The sequence below is a fragment of the Neopsephotus bourkii genome, unplaced genomic scaffold (assembly GCF_033783945.1).
Source record: "Neopsephotus bourkii isolate Nb327-2 ecotype Australia unplaced genomic scaffold, CSIRO-AGI_Nbou_v1 NB_234, whole genome shotgun sequence".
NCBI lineage: Eukaryota > Metazoa > Chordata > Aves > Psittaciformes > Psittacidae > Neopsephotus > Neopsephotus bourkii.
The window spans coordinates 17966593-17986899 of NW_026900744.1; the positions used below are offsets into that span (position 1 = coordinate 17966593).

The 20307-nt window shown below is 48.6% G+C and overlaps 1 protein-coding gene across 1 annotated transcript in view; it reads left to right on the forward strand.

Annotated features, from left to right (window-relative positions):
* The window catches only part of TNR (tenascin R), a 74913-nt gene that overhangs the window by 40996 nt on the left and 13610 nt on the right, over positions 1–20307 (forward strand). The window contains exons 2-12 of the mRNA XM_061345634.1: positions 2474–3026; positions 5266–5742; positions 6205–6468; positions 7294–7409; positions 10693–10843; positions 13494–13763; positions 15534–15719; positions 18503–18592; positions 18698–18961; positions 19586–19852; positions 19963–20082. Of these exons, the coding sequence (XP_061201618.1) occupies positions 2531–3026; positions 5266–5742; positions 6205–6468; positions 7294–7409; positions 10693–10843; positions 13494–13763; positions 15534–15719; positions 18503–18592; positions 18698–18961; positions 19586–19852; positions 19963–20082 (2701 nt within the window). The 5' untranslated portion in view covers positions 2474–2530. The remainder of the gene's footprint in view (positions 1–2473; positions 3027–5265; positions 5743–6204; positions 6469–7293; positions 7410–10692; positions 10844–13493; positions 13764–15533; positions 15720–18502; positions 18593–18697; positions 18962–19585; positions 19853–19962; positions 20083–20307) is intronic.

A 20307-nucleotide genomic window follows, 5' to 3' on the forward strand; every position in this document is an offset into this window, starting at 1 on the left:
TCCTTCTGTGGGCACAGTCAGAGCCATCACAGGTGCTAAGGTGACAGAGTTATTTCCATTTTTCTTGCTTTTCTTACAACCAGGGAATAAAAGAGAGTCTACCAAAGGAGTCTCAGGAGCCTGCTCATGAGAAGAAAGAATTAAGCAGGGAGCAGAGAAGAAAAGGGCAGCAGAAACATTGCAGTAATATGGGATAATAACCCTGCAAACGCTGTGAGGCAGCTGAATAGTGATATTTTCTGGAGCAGTGTGGTATTGTAGGAAAGGAATCAGTAAACAAATATTTTCATTCAGCAGCAGGGAAAGGGGGCAGGCACAGCTGTTCCCTGGGGAGGAACTCCAGACTAGGAGAGTCATTAGAAGTAAGGAAGGGCAATTGCTCAAGATTATGGTAATGGAAGATACCAGCAATGTCAGAAGTGGTGGGTGGCCCCAAGCATGGCTCAGCTGTGTATCACATCTGAACATCACACTGCCATCCTCTCCTTCCCCCTGCCTAAAACACCTGAACTGCTGAAGTACTGCACCTGGCCTGCAATGCTAGCTCCTATGGCTTGGAGAAGACCCCACAGGAGTAGGATAGAAGCATCTACAAAAAGCCATGAGGATATCATCCCCTCATCCCCACTATCCTGTACTTCATGCCCATCATGGCCAGTGTGCCCTAGTGTGAACCTAATGCAGCTTTTGCGATTTGGCTTTAAGTGTCTTGTTGGAAACACTGAACCTGACACTCCTTTGCACCTCTATTTCCCAGTTTCAGGAACTGGTATCAGAACTACTGTGATAGCCAGCTGAGACAGACCAGGTTGATGTCCCGCCTCCTTTTGCCACCAAATACCCCAGCAGAAGGATCATATTGTAACTGGCAGATACGGCAATTTGCACCTCTCCATGTAGTGGCCCTTCAAGGCAGGTTCCATGGAAATGGGTCACCCCAGCACTTGAGGTTTTTAAGTCCTTGAGGTTTTAAGTCCTTCTCAACCCATGTAGTCCCACATGCTGATTTCTAGTCTTCATTCCTATATGAATGGCTAAGCCCTTTTGGAGTCTAAATACGGAGTTATTAAAGTTATCATGAATTAAAGCTGGACACTGCAAAAGCCATGTCCTGGATCTGAATCATGCCTAAACCCTGAAACTTCTTAGAACTTTGGTGAAAGTTCTGGTGATGCAGCGAGAAGGTCCTCAGCTCTTTGCATTTTTTACCAGCACTGTAAAGAGCCTGTTTGACAGATTTAATGTGCCTGCTGCATCTTTTACACTACTGGTGCAGAAAGAACCACGAAGCGCATCTGCAGCATTCACCAGTCCAGGTCCTACAAACTCAGAATGTAGGGAGCAGCAAACAGCAATTTACATTCCCTTATAAAATGCTGCAAGAAATCCAATTGATCATTTGTAGCTATTGGATGGAAATCTTTAATTAACTGTCCTGAACCTGAAGCAGTGCTAGGGCTCAGCTGAGAGCCCTTACTCACAGCACAGCAGCCACATTCCAGCAATCCTACATGGCCTGCATATAAACTATATCCTGCAAAGAAAACACAAGGCAAAGATTATCAGTGAGTACAATGATGCTGCAGACACGGCCTCACCTGCCTGTTAACACTATCTTCTGATGGACGAGGCAGTGATGCCTCATGGCAAACCAGTTGGATTTAAGTATTGGTCAGCAGACAACAATCCCAATGAGTAATGGGGGTGAATCCATTCCCAGCGCAACTAGGCTGGCACCAGTGATTTTAGGCTGAAGATAAATGTGGTCCTCCAAGGCTGGATTGCCACACAGGGTCTCGCAATCAATACCAGAATGAGAAGTTGTGTTGTTCCAAAGCAAGGCAAGATTAACTCATAATCCAGAGCACTCATGGGGGTTGAAGTCACTTTAACAGGAGGGATTTGCCTGCTCAGAGCATCGACCTGAACAAGCTGGAGCCTGCCTGCTGTAATTTAAAAGTGTTCAAGGCTGCTGTTCCTATAGCTATTGAAGGAAGCTTAGCAACCCTGGGCGAAGATCCTGGTGCACAGGAGACAACAGAAGAAGAGCATAGGGGTGTTTCACCATCACCCATGCATTAAACCTTACACGCCATATGGTGTGGTTTTTCTGAAAACACAGGTATTTGGTCCTTTGTTAGTACCAGATCAACTGTTTCCTTAAAAAAAAAAAAAAAACCAACAACAAAACAACACATGAAAAAAACCCAAAACCAAACCAACCAAAACCAAACAGACAACCAAACAACAAGAATCTGCCTCTGTCACTGTACAAGGCCTATGGCAGGGTCTCCCTGCCAGATACAGGCTCCACTCAGGGCTGATCTAGGTTCCACCAAAATCAGCAGAACTGTGTGTCTGTCAAGTCGGACCCACATCTCTCTGGATGACTTTGCCCTGAAGGATTTGCCTCTCTACACTGAGCACAGTTTCAGCATTAACACCAACCATGCTCTTTCTTCTGTTTTTCCAGGTCCTCCCCACACTTGGCTGAGCAAGGCTGGCTTAGAAGACTCTTTTCCCCAAGAAAATGGGGACTGACAGTGAAAACCCAGTCCTGAGGAATGTGCTCATCAGCTTTAACTTGCTTCTGCTGGGTGCTGTCCTCAAGCCTTTTGAGTGCCGGCTGGAGGTGACAACAGAGCCAGCCGAGAGGCCAGCAGTGGATGAGAAGGGTAGCTTGTCCAACTGCAGCCCACCCATCAAAGAACAGCCCATGGTCTTCCACCACATCTACAACATCAATGTCCCCCTGGACAGCTGCTGCTCGTCCATGTTCAAGTCATCAGCTGAGGAGGTGAGTTCAGAAGATGACCAGCTGGCGGAGTACGCGGAGCAGACCTCTGACAGCGAGAGCCAGGTCACCTTCACCCACAGGATAAACTTGCCCAAGCAGGCCTGCAAGTGCTCCACCTCCCTCCCGTCCCTGCAGGAGCTGCTGAGCAGGATTGAGATGCTGGAGAGGGAGGTGTCCATGCTCCGGGACCAATGCAACTCCAATTGCTGCCAAGAAAATGCAGCCACAGGTAGTAATGCCATCCTGTTAGCTCTTGCTGGGGACTGAGGGATCAAGTGAAAGGCAGGAGAAATAAATACAAAACTGGTAATGCCACATAGACTGGCAACAGAGAAAAATCTATATTTACCTATAATGTGGCTGTGGCTTTAGGGGAAAGCTCATCTCAGGGCCTCCAAGGCAGGAAAACCCCCAGGAGGGATTTAGTCACTTGAGCCCCCATGCCCTGCTCACTGCAGAAACCCCATAGCCAGAGCTAAAGCCCCTTTACAGATAAAATTACAGCTGGTAAGGGGTGAACAGGGTGATCTCCCTACCCTGCAGTCCTTGCAACGATGTTAGATCTGCCAGTTAGATCTGCCTGGGACAGGGAGGAGAGACATAGCTGATGCTCCCCTAAGCTGTCTCGCAGCTGAAGGCAGCACTCCAAGAGCCATCAATAAACCCCTTCATCTTCTCTGTAGAAGGAGTGAATGCATATGAAAAGCTGAGCTTAAATGAATGAATAAATAAATAAATCAGAGAATAACTTCTGTTGCCTTGAAAGATGCAAACAAAATTTGTAACAAAGGCACAAAACCATCAACAGGATACTTTAAATGAATAAAAACGTGCAGTTTGTGGAGCTCTTCAAGAGCTCCCATTAGGGGTACTCCATCAAAGACAGCCCCTCATTTCACCACGGCCGTTCCTCAAAGACAGGGAAGCAGCATGCAGTTGAAATGAGGTGGGTTAGGAAAGGTTTGAGCTAGAGGCTGCATTTTGCTAGGGCAGGAGCCAGTACACTGGTGGTTTTCCTTATGTCTTGGAAAGATCAGTAAAAGGGTTTGGTAAAATCACATAGAAAACAGGGAAAAACCTGGTTCAAATAAATTTATTTGTAACTCTGATGAGCCTATTTGGGTTACTTGCAGCATATGCAGATAGTACCATTAAATATTCATCGCTTGGTGGAGTCTCCACTCCAAACACAGATGTGCTGAGCTAAAACTGGAGTAATTTATTTTTATCAGAGTTGCTTTCAATTTGCTGCACTGCAAAGAAGACCAGGATCCCCACCCCACCACCTGAGGCATTTCCCCACAGAAAGCTGCTCTCTTCCAACACATTTACAAGCATCCTCTTTTGATAACTTAACTAGAGGTTGAGATCTGAAGAGATCCTGATTGTCACTACCAGTATTTGCAGTTTAGATGGGAAGCATCCTGCAAAGTAACCCAAATGGGTCTGTCTAGCACAGCATATAACTGAAATCCTTTCACATGAGCATCTGCTGTACACACACACACACACCCCATAGGAATAGATGCTTAGGTAGCTCAGCTAGGATGGTAAACTTACTCAGGGGACAGAGTCATGCAGCTTCAGGTCTTCATGGTGCGAAGGTTTCCCAAGGGTCAAGGAAGCACAGGAAGTGTTTCTGTTCATCCTCAGTTCACACAAGGAAGAAAAGCAGTAAAAAATAGCAAAGAAACATTAGCCTGGCTGGGATAAACCCTAAGCTGGAGCAATAGGTCCACGTTACAGGGCATAACAGGGGAGAACTGGCAATGTCATAGTGACTGGTGTCTTCATCCCGGGCACCCCTCCGCACCCTAGAGTGTCCTGTGAAAGGTTGCTGGGTAAAGGGGGAACTTTAGAGGTGGTGGCTATGGTGGGCATGTGCTTTCCTCACTTTCCCACAAGCCCAGTATGCCCAAACCCTGATACTTTTTACAAAACCAACAGCTCCATCTTAATCAGGGTCACCAAGATAGGGGTGAAGATGATGTCTTTGGGTGCATACCTGCTTCTTGTAGGAGAGGGAGTGAGCAGACTGGGATCTCTCACCTGTAGAAATGAACAGTGGGTGGAGAGTAGACAACAGGAATCATGCCTGGTGCAGAGGACTTGGCCAAGGAGGGCTTTTTCCCACTAAGATTTCTAGGGAGGTTCCCATCAACTGAGTGCTGAGCCAGTTGATGGGAATGAAAGGGGGCACTTGCTCTCCAGCAAGGCTGATGGCATCCATAGCTATGGAGGCCAGTATTCCCAAGGGGACAAATAAACTCCTGGACACCCACCCAACCCCTCCATGAGCACATATCACCAATTCTGCCTCTGCCAGCCACAAGCTCCCCTCCAGAGCTGAGCATGCTCAACCAAAAGAAAGACCATTTCCTGCTTGCCCCACACCTTTTCTCCCTTCCCCACCGCCCATCAATGGGCTGATGTGGGAGGCTCTGACCCTTGGTCCTGCATCCTTGCAGGGCAGCTGGATTACACCCCACAGTGCAGCGGCCATGGGAACTTCAGCCTGGAGTCCTGCAGCTGCGTGTGCATGGAGGGCTGGTCGGGCAGCAACTGCTCTGAGCCCCACTGCCCCCGGGGCTGCTCCAGCCGCGGTGTCTGCCTGGAGGGCCAGTGCATCTGTGACAATGACTATGGGGGTGAGGATTGCTCCCAGCTCCGTTGCCCCAGCGGCTGCGGCTCCCATGGGCTCTGCGTGGATGGCGAGTGCATCTGTGAGGAGGGTTTCACCGGGGAGGATTGCTCCCAGCTTCGATGCCCCCATGACTGCTCAGGGAAGGGCTACTGCGTCAATGGCACATGCATCTGCCAGGAGGGCTACGCCGGGGAGGACTGCGGGTGGCTGCACTGCCCCAGTGCCTGCAGCGGCCGTGGGGTCTGCCAGGATGGTCTCTGCATCTGCGAGGAAGGCTACGAAGGGCAGGACTGCTCATCAGGTAGTGTGGTCATGCGTGGGGAGAGCCAGACCCTAACGTATGAGCAAGGGCTTCAAAATGCCCACAGCACTATATGGGCATCATGAAGCCTGGGAGAAAGCCATACTTGTCAAAGCATGTCACACAGAACTTGCTCAGGCCCCACAGTTTGACTGACTCCCTGCTGTCACTGTCCCTTTCCCCAAAGACACCAGAGGCAGAAGTCTGGGAGGTGAGCAAAAGGACAGTGAAGTTCACCCCAGCACTGGTGGTAAACCCTTGGTGTAACACCAGTTGTGGTCAGGTTCTTCTGAGCCTTTGCCTTGCTATAGCAATTAATACAATCACAGATAGCATGTAACCCCCAGCCCAAAGCCCATGCCCATGTCCCACCAGCAGATCTATGCACCTTTCCCCACAGCGGGGTAGGAGAATAAGCCACACACACCCTGATGCTTTCCTTACCTCTGCCCTTCCTATCAGTGGCTCCACCTGAAAACCTGCGAGTGACAGGGATCAGTGACAGCTCCATCGAGCTGACGTGGGACAGCAGCCGGGCAGCCACCGAGTACATCGTCTCATACCAGCCGGCATGGCCAGGGGGCACCCAGCTCCAGCAGCGAGTGCCTGGGGACTGGAGCAGCATCACCATCACGGAGCTAGAGCCAGGCGTTGCCTACAATGTCAGCATCTACACGGTCATCAGCAATGTCCTGAGCATCCCTGTTACCTCCAAGGTGGTGACCAGTAAGTATACTATTGCACTTCTCATTTGGTACTGGGTAACAGCAGGTGATGCTCAAGCTGGTTCACATTTTCCATAAAAGCCTTCTAGCAGCAGAAACCTGAGCCTTAAAAAAAAAAAAATCCAAATATTTGGTATACTTTTATCCTCATATATATCCGTAGAGGGATATAGGAAAGGGGGAAATGTGTCCATCCTGTGCAGGAGGACTCAGTCCGGATTAAAACCTGAATGACTAAAAATGGAAGAAACTTTACCATCTGACTGAAGCCCCCTGTTATATGGCCCAAAATGTTACACTTATTTCCTCATAGAAAATATTGCAATATATCACAGAAGTCATAGATTCTCCTCCCACTCCTGGGTGGGTTCCCCATGACGAATCCCCATGACGAATCCCCATGACGAATCCCCATGACATAGGTGGTAGAGGAGATGCTGCTGTGCATCAGGAGATACATAGTTCTGACAGGGCCATGATGCACAGAGGAAAACGGGAGTAACAATCTGTGATGGGAACCTCCAGAAAGGATCCTCGGAAACCAAAGATACAGAGGGCAGTGGGAAAACAAACTATCCAGACACCCCTTTTGCAAGCCCATCATTCTCTCTGTTCACACAGTAATGCAGTGGGATTCTTCAGTGTTCAGCAGCCCAGGCGTTTCCCTCTTCTCCCTTGGTGGGGACAAAGGGGCTCTGGTAACAGCTACCAAAAAGTTCCCTGTTTTCGTTGCCCAAATGACAAAATGGCCACAGGGAGCAGGGTGGGGACAGGTTCACCCACACACCCCTTCCGCTCTGCTCACCACCCCCCTGCTCCCTTCCAGACCTTGCCACACCGCAGGGCCTGAAGTTCAAGACCATCACAGAGACGACAGCGGAGGTGCAGTGGGAGCCCTTCTCTTTCCCCTTTGACGGCTGGGAGATCAGCTTCATCCCCAAGGTACTGCCACCACAACATGGCATCACAGGGTACACCCGGTCCCCCTAACAGCATTAAGCAAGCAGATCTTAAATTAGCTCCCAATTACACCCCCCTCCAAGAAACCTGACCTCTCTTTGAAATCTGTGTGCTTCACATTAGACAGCCCCGAATACCTCAACCCACAATTGCCAGCTTGTATTTCTCCAGTAGTCTTTGGTGTCAAGACATACTTGTCCTCAAAGAAATTCCACAATAAAATTGGGAGACAAGCATATAGAATCATAGAATCATACAATCAACTAGGTTGGAAAAGACCTTTAAGATCATCAAGTCCAACCTTTACCCAAGTCCACCACCAAACCATGTCACAAAGGGACTCATCTACATATGTTTTGAATGCTTCCAAGTACAGTGATACCACCACTGCCCTGGGCAGCCTGTTCCAATGCCTGATCACCCTTTCAGGAAGAAATTCTTCCTAATATCCAATCTAAACCTCACCTGGTGCAGCTTGAGGCCATTATCTCATCCTATCACTCATTATTTGGGAAAACAGACCAACACCCACCTCACTACAACCTCCATTCATGTAGTTGTAGAGAGTGGTAAGGTCCCCTCAGAGCCTTCTCTTCTTCAGACTAAACAACCCCAGGTCCCTCAGCTGTTCCTCATCAGACTTGTGCTCCAGATCCTTCATGAGCTTTGTTGCCCTTCTCTGGACCAGCTCCAGCACCTCAATGCTTCTCATGTAGTGAGGGGCCCAGAACTGAACACAGTATTCGAGATGCAGCCTCAAATATCAAGTACAGTGCCAAGTACAGGGGGATGATCGCTGCCCTGGCCCTGCTGGCCACATTATTTCTGATATAAATGAATAAAACTTCCAGCCATGCTACCTCTTGCTGTAACCCTTTCTTTATCCCTTCCATCTCCTTCACCTTGACCCTTCCTCCTCCTTCTCTCCCTCACACCAGCTCTCTGCACGCTAAGTTACCCAAAGCCATCTGGATTGAACCGAGCCGCTGCCGGTTCTCAGACAACAACCATCAGTACCCCTGAGTCCCACACATGTCTAATTCCTGCCATGGAATTTTAATTGCAGTGATGAACAGGTAGAAATTGTGCCAGAAAAGATGAAAGGATGAAAATGTTGCCCTAAATATCACATATTTTCTATGCATGGCAACAAAAATTGTACATCATGCTTTATCTGTATTCATAATTTCTACACCATTTAGCCATAAGTATAGCTTCAATTGTATATGGAGCCTCTTTACAAGAGCATTCAAGCCCCAGCAGTAAAAGAAATGCTGATTAAGAGCTCAATTATGACATTTTCACTTGTATAAAACCCTCGCTGGAGTTGAAGGCAGCTCTGTGCAGCCGAGAACTGCAGAACTTGGCCGCAAAGTTTTAAATGCTCTTAACTGTAAAGTATCATTATACAGCAGGAAGCAGGGGCCCAATTGCTTTAAATAACTCATTCCCTTCTTTCCAAAAAGGCTGGAAGGATCTGGGTGCAATTTCAGGTACAGCCACAGGTAAATTGTTTTGGAAGTCAAAGTTCAGGTACTGCAGGTATAAATCCTAGGATAATTTTAATTCACCACCAGAATAAAAGCCAAAATGATACGGCAACATCAGGGAAGAGCTTCTGGCAGCAACAAATAGCTATCTTTCAAACATTTCACTGATACTCAGGAATTAAGCTCAACAGCATCCCCCTGAAGCAGACAAATGGGGATATATCCATTTTATGGTGAGGAATTGCAAGGGTAGAAGCAAACTTCTCCCAGCAGGGTCATCATCATTGATAGGTTTTTCTCAAGCCAGCACAAAAATACAAACCATTGGTCCTCCTTTCCATTTTTAATCTTAACATTTAAACACACATATTAGGATGTAAAGGGAGAGATAAGGTGCAGAAGGAAGGTTGTTCCAGGATGCAGGTTTTGGAGGCAGGTTCACTTTTTCCATAAAAGCCTTGAGACTTAGTTAAAAAAAAAAAAAAAAACAAAAACCAACCAAACAAAACAACAACAAAAAAAAACCCACACCAAAATATTGGGTATATTTTTATCTCGGAGCTCACTGAGTTCTGAAGTTTTTGCATCCATTAGTCAAGCACATAATCCTGCTATGTAAAGGCATAGTTGTGCTTTTGCCTCTCAGCTACAAGAACTGGACTCTGTCAAACCTCCATCACCAGCTTTTCTCCTAAAATAAGGCAGGGTGTGCTGTCTCCTTCATTGTCTGGAGGCAGTGCTTGCTTAGGTAAATGCCATGCCTCAAATAAACCCAGGAGCTAGGCCCAGAGGCTAAAACCAACAAAGTTGTAACAGCAGCATCACAGATAAACTCAACGAGCAAAACTGAGCTTGCTCTGTCTTCCTGAAAACTGGATGAGAGGATGTTTATTTGGTCCCCAGCATTCCTGTGAGGATACTCACACCTTCCTGCACAGCAGTTCTTCCATGGTGCCTGTGATGCTCCTGTCCCCTGAAAGCTGGGTCAGGCGGGGACTGCCCAGCTGCCACATGCACTGGGGATGGGGTGGGAAAAAGATGAAGCAAAGACATATTTAGAAAAGAAAATTAGGAAAGGTAAGATGGCAATTTATGGCTAGAATGGAAGATTTCCTGTTTAATGAGAAAAGAGGTGAATATGAATTGAGAGCTATGTGCGAAGATTTGTTTAGCATGTTATTAGTGAAGACAGCAGCAAGAAAAGATCCTTTGTCTAAACACTGGCAGGAAAGGTGACATTTGCAGTTGCTTAAAGTCTTGTGGTTTTTCAGAGCAAAACCACAAAGTACAATGATTTTAATAAGATACTTAAAAAGCAGGGGGTGACAAAATAAAGACCTTACAGCTTCATACTTATATATGAACATATTCTAGCATATATATATATGTACTTTATATATATATATATATATGCCAGAAGGCTCCTGGCACCTGAATAGCAGGGAAAAGGAGTCTAGCCTAGGCCTTGGTTTGATTATCTTTTCTCTTCTGGAGGACAGCAGAGACACAGATGGCAAAATACAAGGGGTGAGTGGGAAGGGATGGTTGAGGATTTCTTAACCCAACCACATAGGTGCTTCACATTCGATGGCTGACTTCAGCTTGGGTTTCTGCACCTCCATGATGGGATGTGCCAAGGTGAGGATGCAATGCGGAGATGCAGGGCTGGGTGGGGAAGAATGCAACATGGGGGGCACTTCTTCTCCATGCACCAGTCCCCCCCAAACACCTTTTCTTCTTTCCTTTTCTAACACTTTTTTTCCACTCCCTGGCAGAATAACGAGGGTGGTGTGATTGCCCAGCTCCCCAGCACCGTCACCACCTTCAACCAGACAGGGCTGAAGCCAGGGGAAGAGTACACCGTCACTGTGGTGGCCCTGAAGGAACAAGCCAGGAGCCCTCCCACCTCTGACAGCGTCTCAACCCGTGAGTGAGCCCAGCCCCAGGCAGCACAGCAGTGCTCAGGGCTTAGTCCCCAAACTAGAGTATCATCAGCGAGAGCAGCCTGGCATTGCATGGGCAGAGATAAAACTAGCACCACCCAACTGCCCAGGATATGGGTGCATCACACCAATGGCTTCTTCATGTGGTATTTTTTTCCCTCTCCCCCCCTCCAATCTCCCTGAGTTGCTGCAAGCACAGAAATCGTGCAAGGTTAATGGGGCTGGGAGCAAAGGGTCAGGCCTGCTTTTATTATATAGCTGGATAAATCACTCTTCCTCACTAATCTCATATTTTGGAGGCTGGATGCCCCCAAGAAATACCTCCATAAATGTATTGCCTATTTGTGTATTACAGATTAAAACTCCCACCTGCTTTTCTGCCACTAAATGTCCTCTACTCCCACTAATTCAGGCAAATCAGGCAGTAGGGCAGGGAGCCAGGAGCAACAGCCCATCCCTTCCTAACCAATTTATTTGGCGGGTCCCTGGTCCATCCATAGGCTAGAGGAAATTCAATTGGGTCTTTTCCTCACTGAAGGAGACGTGGCAATGGCCATTGCTCACTGGGAAGAAGAGGCTCATCACACCAGATCTGCTGCAATCGGCCTTGGCAGCCAGGCAGACATCTACCTCTACCCAAGTTGCTGCAAACGAAAACAGCATTTAAATAGCTACTGGAGGGTTATAATGAAGTGATGCTCTCTCCGTGCTGCTAATTTCCAGCAACAGTGAGAGCAAAGGGAGGGTCCCTCCACAACCAGCAGCTTGCTGCAAGTCTGAGCTTCCTCAGCACAGCCCTCTCCTCCCGGTTTGTCTCCACACTCAGCTCGACATGGCTTAACAGAGACATCTCCTGGTCAAGCCCAAATCTTCTTTTCCCTAGGAAGTCAGCAAAAAATAAGAGAGGCTGGTACTTCAAACTCAGTGGTTGACCTTTGCTGGAAAGCACAGATAGGGTGATAGGCTCCCAGCTCTCTACTTCATGAAGGCATCCCCATGCTGGCATGTCTGCCTTCCTCTGCAGCACCCCCATACCTTTTCCCCTATCATCCTTGTTCTGCCTTAACACTTTGTGCTGGGATCAAGCAGCAAAGCCTGCACAGCTAAGTAGAACTTGATGCTCCCTAGCATCACCCAGATGATGGGACAACATGAGGTAGTAAGAGATTCAAAGTTTGGACAACCTGGTCCTGGCCAAGCTGGACACCCAGCTCCTACCTAAAAACCATGCTGCCAAGCTGTCCTACCTTCTCTGTTGGTGTTTTGCCCCCCACACCTCACCCCACTGCCCTCATTTCCCCCCCATCTCTTTTTCTAACCCTCCTTGGTCCTTCCCACCCCTGCCCACACATACCTCCCCCAGAACTTCCAACCCTGGGGTCCAGTGTTCAGCACATCCTTCATATATACTGTCATTTTTTAACATATACAGTATATTAGATGTACTTGCATACAGTATAGCCTGAATTACAGAACCAGAGTGGGTTTTTTCACCCACCTTGTGATCATGTAAGTGATAAAATAGGATGCCCATCAGGCTCTGTGCATCAGCACTGCCATGGTACAGGAATGATGGCCAGGTTTGGCCCATCTGTCCATCTGTGCAGTGGTTAGGTCCCGCTGGACTCAAACCTTCCATCAGCTGGGCTTAAGCCTGTGAATTCCAGAGGTAGAGTGTTGGAGGATGCGGAGGAAGGAAGGGCCCAATTCTCTGCAAAAGAAAGTAGAAATGTCCAAAATGGTCTCCCAGTAGATCCCCACTATGAATTTAGCTAAAACCCTTTATCTGAGAGGATTTGGAAGACACCCTCCATAGCCTCATACCCAGCTAGTTAGACTTGCCAAAACAGTTGCATTTTCTTCTCTCTCCCTACTGTTAAGACATCAACAGCTTTACAAGCTGATTCCTCAGCTTAATGACAAACCGGGAGCTGGCACAGAAGCAGGAACATTTCTAGAGATGTTCCTCAGTTCTCAGTGCTTGAATTAGTCTTTGGCCACACATTATTTAACACATTGTCAACACCCTTCAAAAGATATAATATCATTGCTGATAAATTTTGCCAGTGATGGAAAAGCTCAGAGAAGAGTAAATTGAGTGAAAGGAGATCGTAAAAAAAAAGCAGTTTGAATGTCTTGAAGAGCTGGGCACAAGGGAAAACTACATGGTTTTCAATGCATCACAAAGCACAAGCAGTTATCAAGGAGCAAAAAAAAGTGGATCACAGTTAGACACAGGAGGTTTTATCCTAGGAGGTGCCACCTGAAAAAAGCCAGAGAGGAATTGTTGCCAATAACCAGCTTGAGAGAAGTGCATGAATTACATTATAGCTGTAATGGGCATCAATGGGAAAGCTGATGGGTTCTGCTCTGGTGTCCATAGCTTGGGAGAGACAACACTGAAGTGAAGAAAAGAGCTGGGAGACTGCAACAAGGGACTAGGAGCCCACCAGAACCAACCCCCCCCGAGTATCTTGGGGCTGTGTCTCTTACTTATGCCACCCCAATTGCTAATTCAGACAACTCTGAGGTGGCATTGAAGCATCCCTGAAGTGCAGCATCTCCAAAGCTGCCACCTTTCCCCATCCAACTGTCCCAAAATAACAGATGCCCATTTTCCCCCTCCTCTGCAGTCATCGACGGCCCGACGCAGATCCTGGTGCGGGATGTCTCCGACACAGTGGCCTTTGTGGAGTGGACGCCGCCACGCGCCAAGGTGGACGCCATCCTGCTGAAGTACGGGCTGGCAGACGGGGAGGGCGGGAGGACCACCTTCCGCCTGCAGCCCCCCCTCAGCCAGTACTCCCTGCAGGCCCTGCGCCCCGGCGCCCACTACCACCTCGCTGTCAGCGCCCTCCGGGGTGCCAACGAGAGCCAGCCAGCCCTCGCCCAGTTCACCACAGGTAGCTAGCTGGCTTCGGTGGGAGAACTGGCATGAATTTCAAAGCCACCAGCAAGCATGAGCAGATGGCTTGCTGCGGTCTGCAGATGAGCTGTCCTGCAATGAGCATGGTGTTGGTTTGCATATCTGGAGCTGAACTGAGGCGTTTTTACGTCTGGGATTTAGTGGTACATGGTTTTCCCACAGCCCAAGTGAGCTGGGGTTTAATCCAGAGTACTGGAAGAAAGCAGATCAATGGAAACATGATGGTTAAGGTGCAGGTCTGAATGAAGATGCCTGAATGCAGGTGCCTTGCACCCTGTCACAGTCTCACTTCAGGCAAGGCAGAGTAAAGGATTTGGTTCACCTTAAAACACATACCCTAAAACCACTCTCTGACACTCCTCCACTCGTGCCTACATTTCTGTTTAGTCCCTGAACCTCCAGTGCAACAGATTATCTTCATGCCCTGTGACCCACAGGGACTCTAACATGGTCCCTAGGGCTGCCCAGCTGATCCCGAATGCCAGCAATCAGGCAGATGACTGAATAACATACATTTAGATGACAACCCCTGACCAAACCTCTCTTTGTCCACATCCTGCTGCACCATCAAGGCTGAACCTGCTGCTGTTTAGGACACATTCCCAGCAGCTTCAGGGCCTGTTCAAACCCACACCTTAGCTTGAACCCAAAGCTAAAATTTGAAAATCCCACAGTTTATGCCCTTAATGGCATACATAGAGAAACACGCAATTCTCAAAAGCACCAAAAGAGGAAGCACAGGTCTGAATTCAAGGCAATGCTCACTCCCATTCAGCATTGACAGCCAAGGCAGATTCCTTGCCCAAGGAATCGGTGGCTAAAAGCAGCCGAGACAGAAATGTGGTTATCTTATTTATCCTCTGAATACCCTAAATGGTCAGTAAAACTTTAATTAATGTTAAGCCTGCAGATAGCTAACGGGTTTAATTTACCGTGCCATAAAGGAGGAGGTAAAGTGTGTATTTCACTGTGGTTTATGGTATATAAATTACTTGTCATGTACGTTACTGGTGGATACCAGGCTCCTACTACAATAACTGCAGTGTGTGAACTGTGTGTGTACATATCTCTACAGGTAAGTATTTCAGATGAGATGTTCACCCTGACTGATTTGCTGAGATCGCCTTCCTTGTTTTATTTCTAAAAGGCAACATAAAAAAATTCCCCCCTCTAAACTCAGGTCCATCAAGGACCAGTAATCACCTCCCATCTGCTGTCACCAACCTGTCACTCACTTGAGAGGGTTATCATGTAAATCAGAGCAGATGTAGTGCACAGTCTCAGCAACATTAATAAACAAACCCTGTGGGAGTGCCTGAGCATGAACGAGCCTGTAAAGATGCTCAAGGTTCTTCTAAGAGCAGTCCAGGCCAACGCATCACTGCTACAGAACCCCTATTCTCTTATGCATGCTGCCTCAGTTTCCCTTATTCTAGTATAGGTGGAAAACACTCTTCTTTTTCAAACTACATGCCACTAGCTCCTGAAGCAACTTACTGAAGGATGCTGTGAATGCCCCAGCACTTACATTAGTCTCATAGGTGGTATCTCCCAGTCTGTGCTGAGCAGGAGGTGAGAGCAGATCCCCCAGCCCCTTCTGCAGTGACATACCCTGGGGAAGCGGGACTGTAAGAGGGAGCTCATGGACATCACACGTGGGTACCCCTAAACTGCCATTTAGCTATGCCAAGGCTATGGGGTGCATTCCCAGCATTCAGATGGTACCTCTCTCCCTTGTGTTGCACAGAGATTGATGCGCCCAAGAACCTGAGGGTGGGCTTGCGAACCCCTGCCAGCCTCGAGCTCACCTGGGACAACAGCGAGGCTGACGCACACAGCTACAGGGTGGTCTACAGCACCCTGGCTGGGGAGCACTACCATGAAATCCTGGTGCCACGCGACACTGGTCCCACCACCCGGGCCACCCTCACAGGTATGCATGCACCCATGTGCCTGTCCTTCCCCTCCCGATTCTTTCTAGCAGGTAGGGCAGCAGAGAGCCTAATGCTCAGTTGCCCTTATGTGGCATGTATTTGAAGTTGTTTTGGAGTTTGCTAGTTATAAAGAGAAGGTTTTCCTTGGGCTGAAGCTCATTTTCCCTTTTGTGGGTCTGGATTTGAGCACTGCTTATCCGTGAGCTGAGCAATGCACCTCCAAGTGTTGTACCTCTCAGTGATGCACAAGCATCAGGGGTCTGTCAGGTGCTAAATAGATATGGCAGGAAGCAAAGCGAGAAATGGGGAGAGGAAGCCTTTTTAGGCTAATCTAGAGGAAAATATTAGTTCACCCTCCTGTTTTTTCCTTGCTGGGAAAAAGCCACAGGTGCAATGCCCCATAGGTAGTGATGGGAAGCCAGGCTGCCCGAGTTTGTTACCTTTTTCCAAATCAGGCACAAAGCAAACACAAATCCAGGGGTGCTGTTTTGAGAAAGTCCTTCAAGCCAGCACAGGGGGTGCCACCAGGAGCTGCAAATACCACCCATCTCCTACTGCAAGGGAAGTCCCAAACACATTGCAGCACCATGTAAGATCTGGTTTCCTCCTTTTCAACTACAAGTGTTTGCCTGCTGGATTTGGAGCTCCAGTGGCTATTTTGAACAAAAAATAAAAGGACTTACTTACCCACATAGAGAAAAGATCACTGCTTCGGGTTGAAGCTCTTCAGTATGGCAGGACACCAGGTTCTTTCACTTTGACTTTCTGCCCTCCTGGGAACTCCCCAGCCCAGCATCTCTGCCATACGGAACTATAGGAGAAAGTTCAGTGGGAAAATCGAATGCGAAGTTACAGGCACAGCGGCACTGAGTCACGAGAAAGGCTGGAGGGCAGGAAAGCAATTAGAGCAGTTAGCTTGAAAAATGTGGTATGAGGAAAAAAGAAAATGTTAGGGGTAGTTTCTGCTGCATTTGTGATGAGGACGTGCAAGGAGAAGTGGAATTAAGTCAGAGACACAGTACTAGTTGCCTGCTAGCTTTCCTCTAGGTCATTTACTGCACTTCTAGGTGAGGAGCAGCACTAAAAATGGGCCAAATCCCCCTCCTTGGGGCAGAGGTGCAATACTACCCCAGTGACCCAAACTGCAATGACACCCAAGGCAGAGCCTGAGCTTGCCTTGGAGGACGTGACAACCCAAAGGCTCTCATTTTTCTCAATAAAAATAAAAAAATTGCCAAGTCTTTGCCAGACTGAGGCAAAGCTACAAGAACACATCACCCTCTCTTTCCCCAGCAAGCTCCAGAGATGCAGAGGCTTAAGCTGATAGCAGTGAGCAATTTTTATATAGTGCTTCCATCATCACCTAAGTGCATTGCTTCTAGGTCCAACAGTACCATGTAATAAACATTTTTTTAATCTAATCATAGCAGAAAATAACAAAAAAAACTAAAACATTCTGGTGGCAAAAATAAATATATAAATTATAATTTAAAAAAAGCCAGGATAGCCATGTTGTGGATGGCACACGGGCATCTCCCATAGGTCTGTTACCCATGTGGTAGTCCTCCCCACCAGAGCCTTGTTGCATGCGGTACAAAGCCTGTTGGGGTGGGTTTCCCTGGGCCTGGTGGGATCAATGGCACAAAAGCAACAGCAATTCCTTCAGCTGCCTTTATCTGCCTTCAGGAAAAGCAGTGAGGAACAGTGCTGAGCAGAGCTCATCAAAGATTTAAGCTTAAAAATACAGCAAGCCTTGCCCTGCCACATATGTCTCTCTTCAAAATCAGCATTTGCACAGAAATATCCATAATTGTGCTCTACCCAGAAGAGCTGGGAAAGAAAAGGCATCATTTTATATGCTCTTGCTCATCTTGCCCTTCTCTCAGGCTCTTCTCCTTTCCAGGATACTTCTGACAGTTACTGGGCAGGGGCACAGGGGTCCATCTGGGCAGATGGGCAGATCTGGCACCAAGACTGCATTGTACCAAGAGGAGAGGAGTAGGGAGCGGGGATTTCCCTCTCTCCTGGCCTCTCTGGGAAGGTTTTGGTGGCTTCAGGGCATACCGCCTCTGGGCAAGGCAGCGTGAGGCCAGGCTGGAGGGTTTGTGGCTTTCTCTAACCCCATGGGAAAGATCATTAAATGCAGGAAAGGGGGAATAAAGCCACCGGCAGGCAAGCAGAAGTGATAGGCAGAGGCAGGAGATGTTCCATGGAGATAAAACAGTGATGAGCAAGGGCTGCACAAGGAAGGAGCTAGGTGAGCTCAATTCCAATGTCCCTTGAGCAAGGCACAGCAGGCTATATCCACCTCAAGGATCGGCACTTGATTCAGCTCCCAGAAAGACTGTGCCTTTCCTAATTAATGTGCATTTCATTTACTCTGCATAATCTATTTCTCTTCAAGACACCAGCCCTGTGACAATATTTGATGTTGAATCACTTTGGAAACAAATATAGCTACTTTATCGTTCCCATCTCAGCTCACACACACACAATTTCTGCCTTGATGCCAGCAATTACAGTAGACCTCAGCAACAACTTTTTAAAAATGCCTATTTCTGAGCTAGAATAATCTGAATTCCCTGCCCAAAGGCATTCACAGTGTTTATTAAAAAGGCTCTGCTCTTCTGCAATATGCGGAGAAATTCCTGACCTGTGGGAGGGCTGCTAACCCCAGGAAATGCTCAGCAGGGTGTCCCCCCCAGCCACGGGAGGTGGGGGGGGCATCACACCCCAAGGTGCTGTTATCATGCACCTTCTTTTCCTTTGCACACCCCGTCAGATCTGGTGCCAGGGACAGAGTACGGCATTGGGATTTCAGCTGTGATGGACAGCCAGCAGAGCGTGCCAGCAACCATGAATGCCAGAACAGGTGAGCTTGGCCCCATTGCATGACCCAAGCACAGCTGGGGCTTAGATATTCCTGTGGCACAGTCCATGCATGGAGATGAAAGTCCACACCAACCCTCTCCCACAGAGCTTGACAGCCCCCAGGACCTCCTGGTGATAGCCTCCACTGAAACATCCATCTCACTGGCCTGGACCAAAGCCACGGGTCCCATCGACCACTACCGCATCACCTTCACCCCTGCCTCGGGAATGGCCTCCGAAGTGACAGTGCCCCAGGATCAGTCACAGTTCACCCTCTCGGAGCTGGAGCCTGGGACAGAGTACACCATCTCCATCATTGCTGAGAGGGGACGCCAGCAGAGCCTGGAGGCAACTGTGGATGCCTTCACAGGTAAAGAAAAACAAGTTGCGATGAGGCCAAGGGCACAGACCACCACCCCATGATGGAACTTCCACCAGTCCACTGCCGAAACTCTTGAGGTGGCAATGGGGATCAGAGCTGGAGGGAAAGCTTCAATGTGGGAGAGGTGCACTGACCTCAGAAAGGGGATGGACCTATCAGTGTGGGGGCACTGTTCCCTTCATCAGCAATACCCACCAGATTTGCTTGGCTGGAGGCTTCCAGAAGGACAAAGCAGGGTTGGGATTATAGACAGTCCATGCTGTCCTCTGTGGTCTGGGTGGCCTGGGTGTCCATAAGAAAGAGAAATGAAGTCTTGAGGGACCTCACAAGAACCTATGTGGGAAAAGCCTGCAGTCAAGAAGCCTAGACAACACATACCACCTGTAGTGGGACAGCCCCATCATCCACCATGTTTGCAGGAGAGCTGAGAAAAGCACCATTTTCTCCCTCCAGGTTCTGCCTCTTCATCCCAGAACAGTTTCAGATCAATGGAGAGCCCAGAGCTCCAGCTTAGCTGCCTCTGTTGGTCATTTCCTGTACAAGAGCTGGGAAGAAGAGGGAGTCCAGGGTGTGCACACAGTTGGGGTTGCATCTTCCCTCTCCATTTTGCAGGGGTCCGGCCCATCACACAACTCCACTTCTCTCAGCTGACATCCTCCAGTGTGAATGTCACATGGAGTGACCCATCCCCACCAGCAGATCGCCTCATCCTTACCTACAGCCCCCGGGACAAGGAGGAGGCACAACAGGTCACACTTGATGGCACCCGCAGGCACGCCAGCCTGATGGGCTTGCAGCCATCCACCGAGTACCTGGTTTCACTGGTGGCCATGCATGGCACCATCAGCTCTGAGCCTGTTGTGGGCTCCATCACAACAGGTACCAGGAGACCCCACACAACAGGCATGGGACCCCACTGGGAGGGCAGGCAGGGAAATAGGGAGCAGACCTGCCTCCCACAGCTTTGTTTTTCTCCTCCATCTCACCAGGGATCGATGCACCAAAGGACCTCAGGGTGGGAAATGTCACCCAGGAGTCCATGAAGGTCTACTGGAGCCCTCCCATTGCTGCCTTCGACCACTATAGAATATCCTACCGTACTGCTGAAGGTAATGGGTCAGACCACTCTTGCTCATGCTCTGAGCTTGTAGCTGCTAACCCTCTTTTTGTCTGCTCACACAAGCAAGCTGCCAGGTCATCCTCACCCAAGGCAGCATCCCACTGCCCTGGGCAAAGCCACCAGTAGCTGGGAGTACCAAGAAGCTGCAGGGACAGAGGACAGTGTCTGGGAGGAGGAAGGGAAGGGACCACTGCAGCTAAGGGCCAGCTCAGCC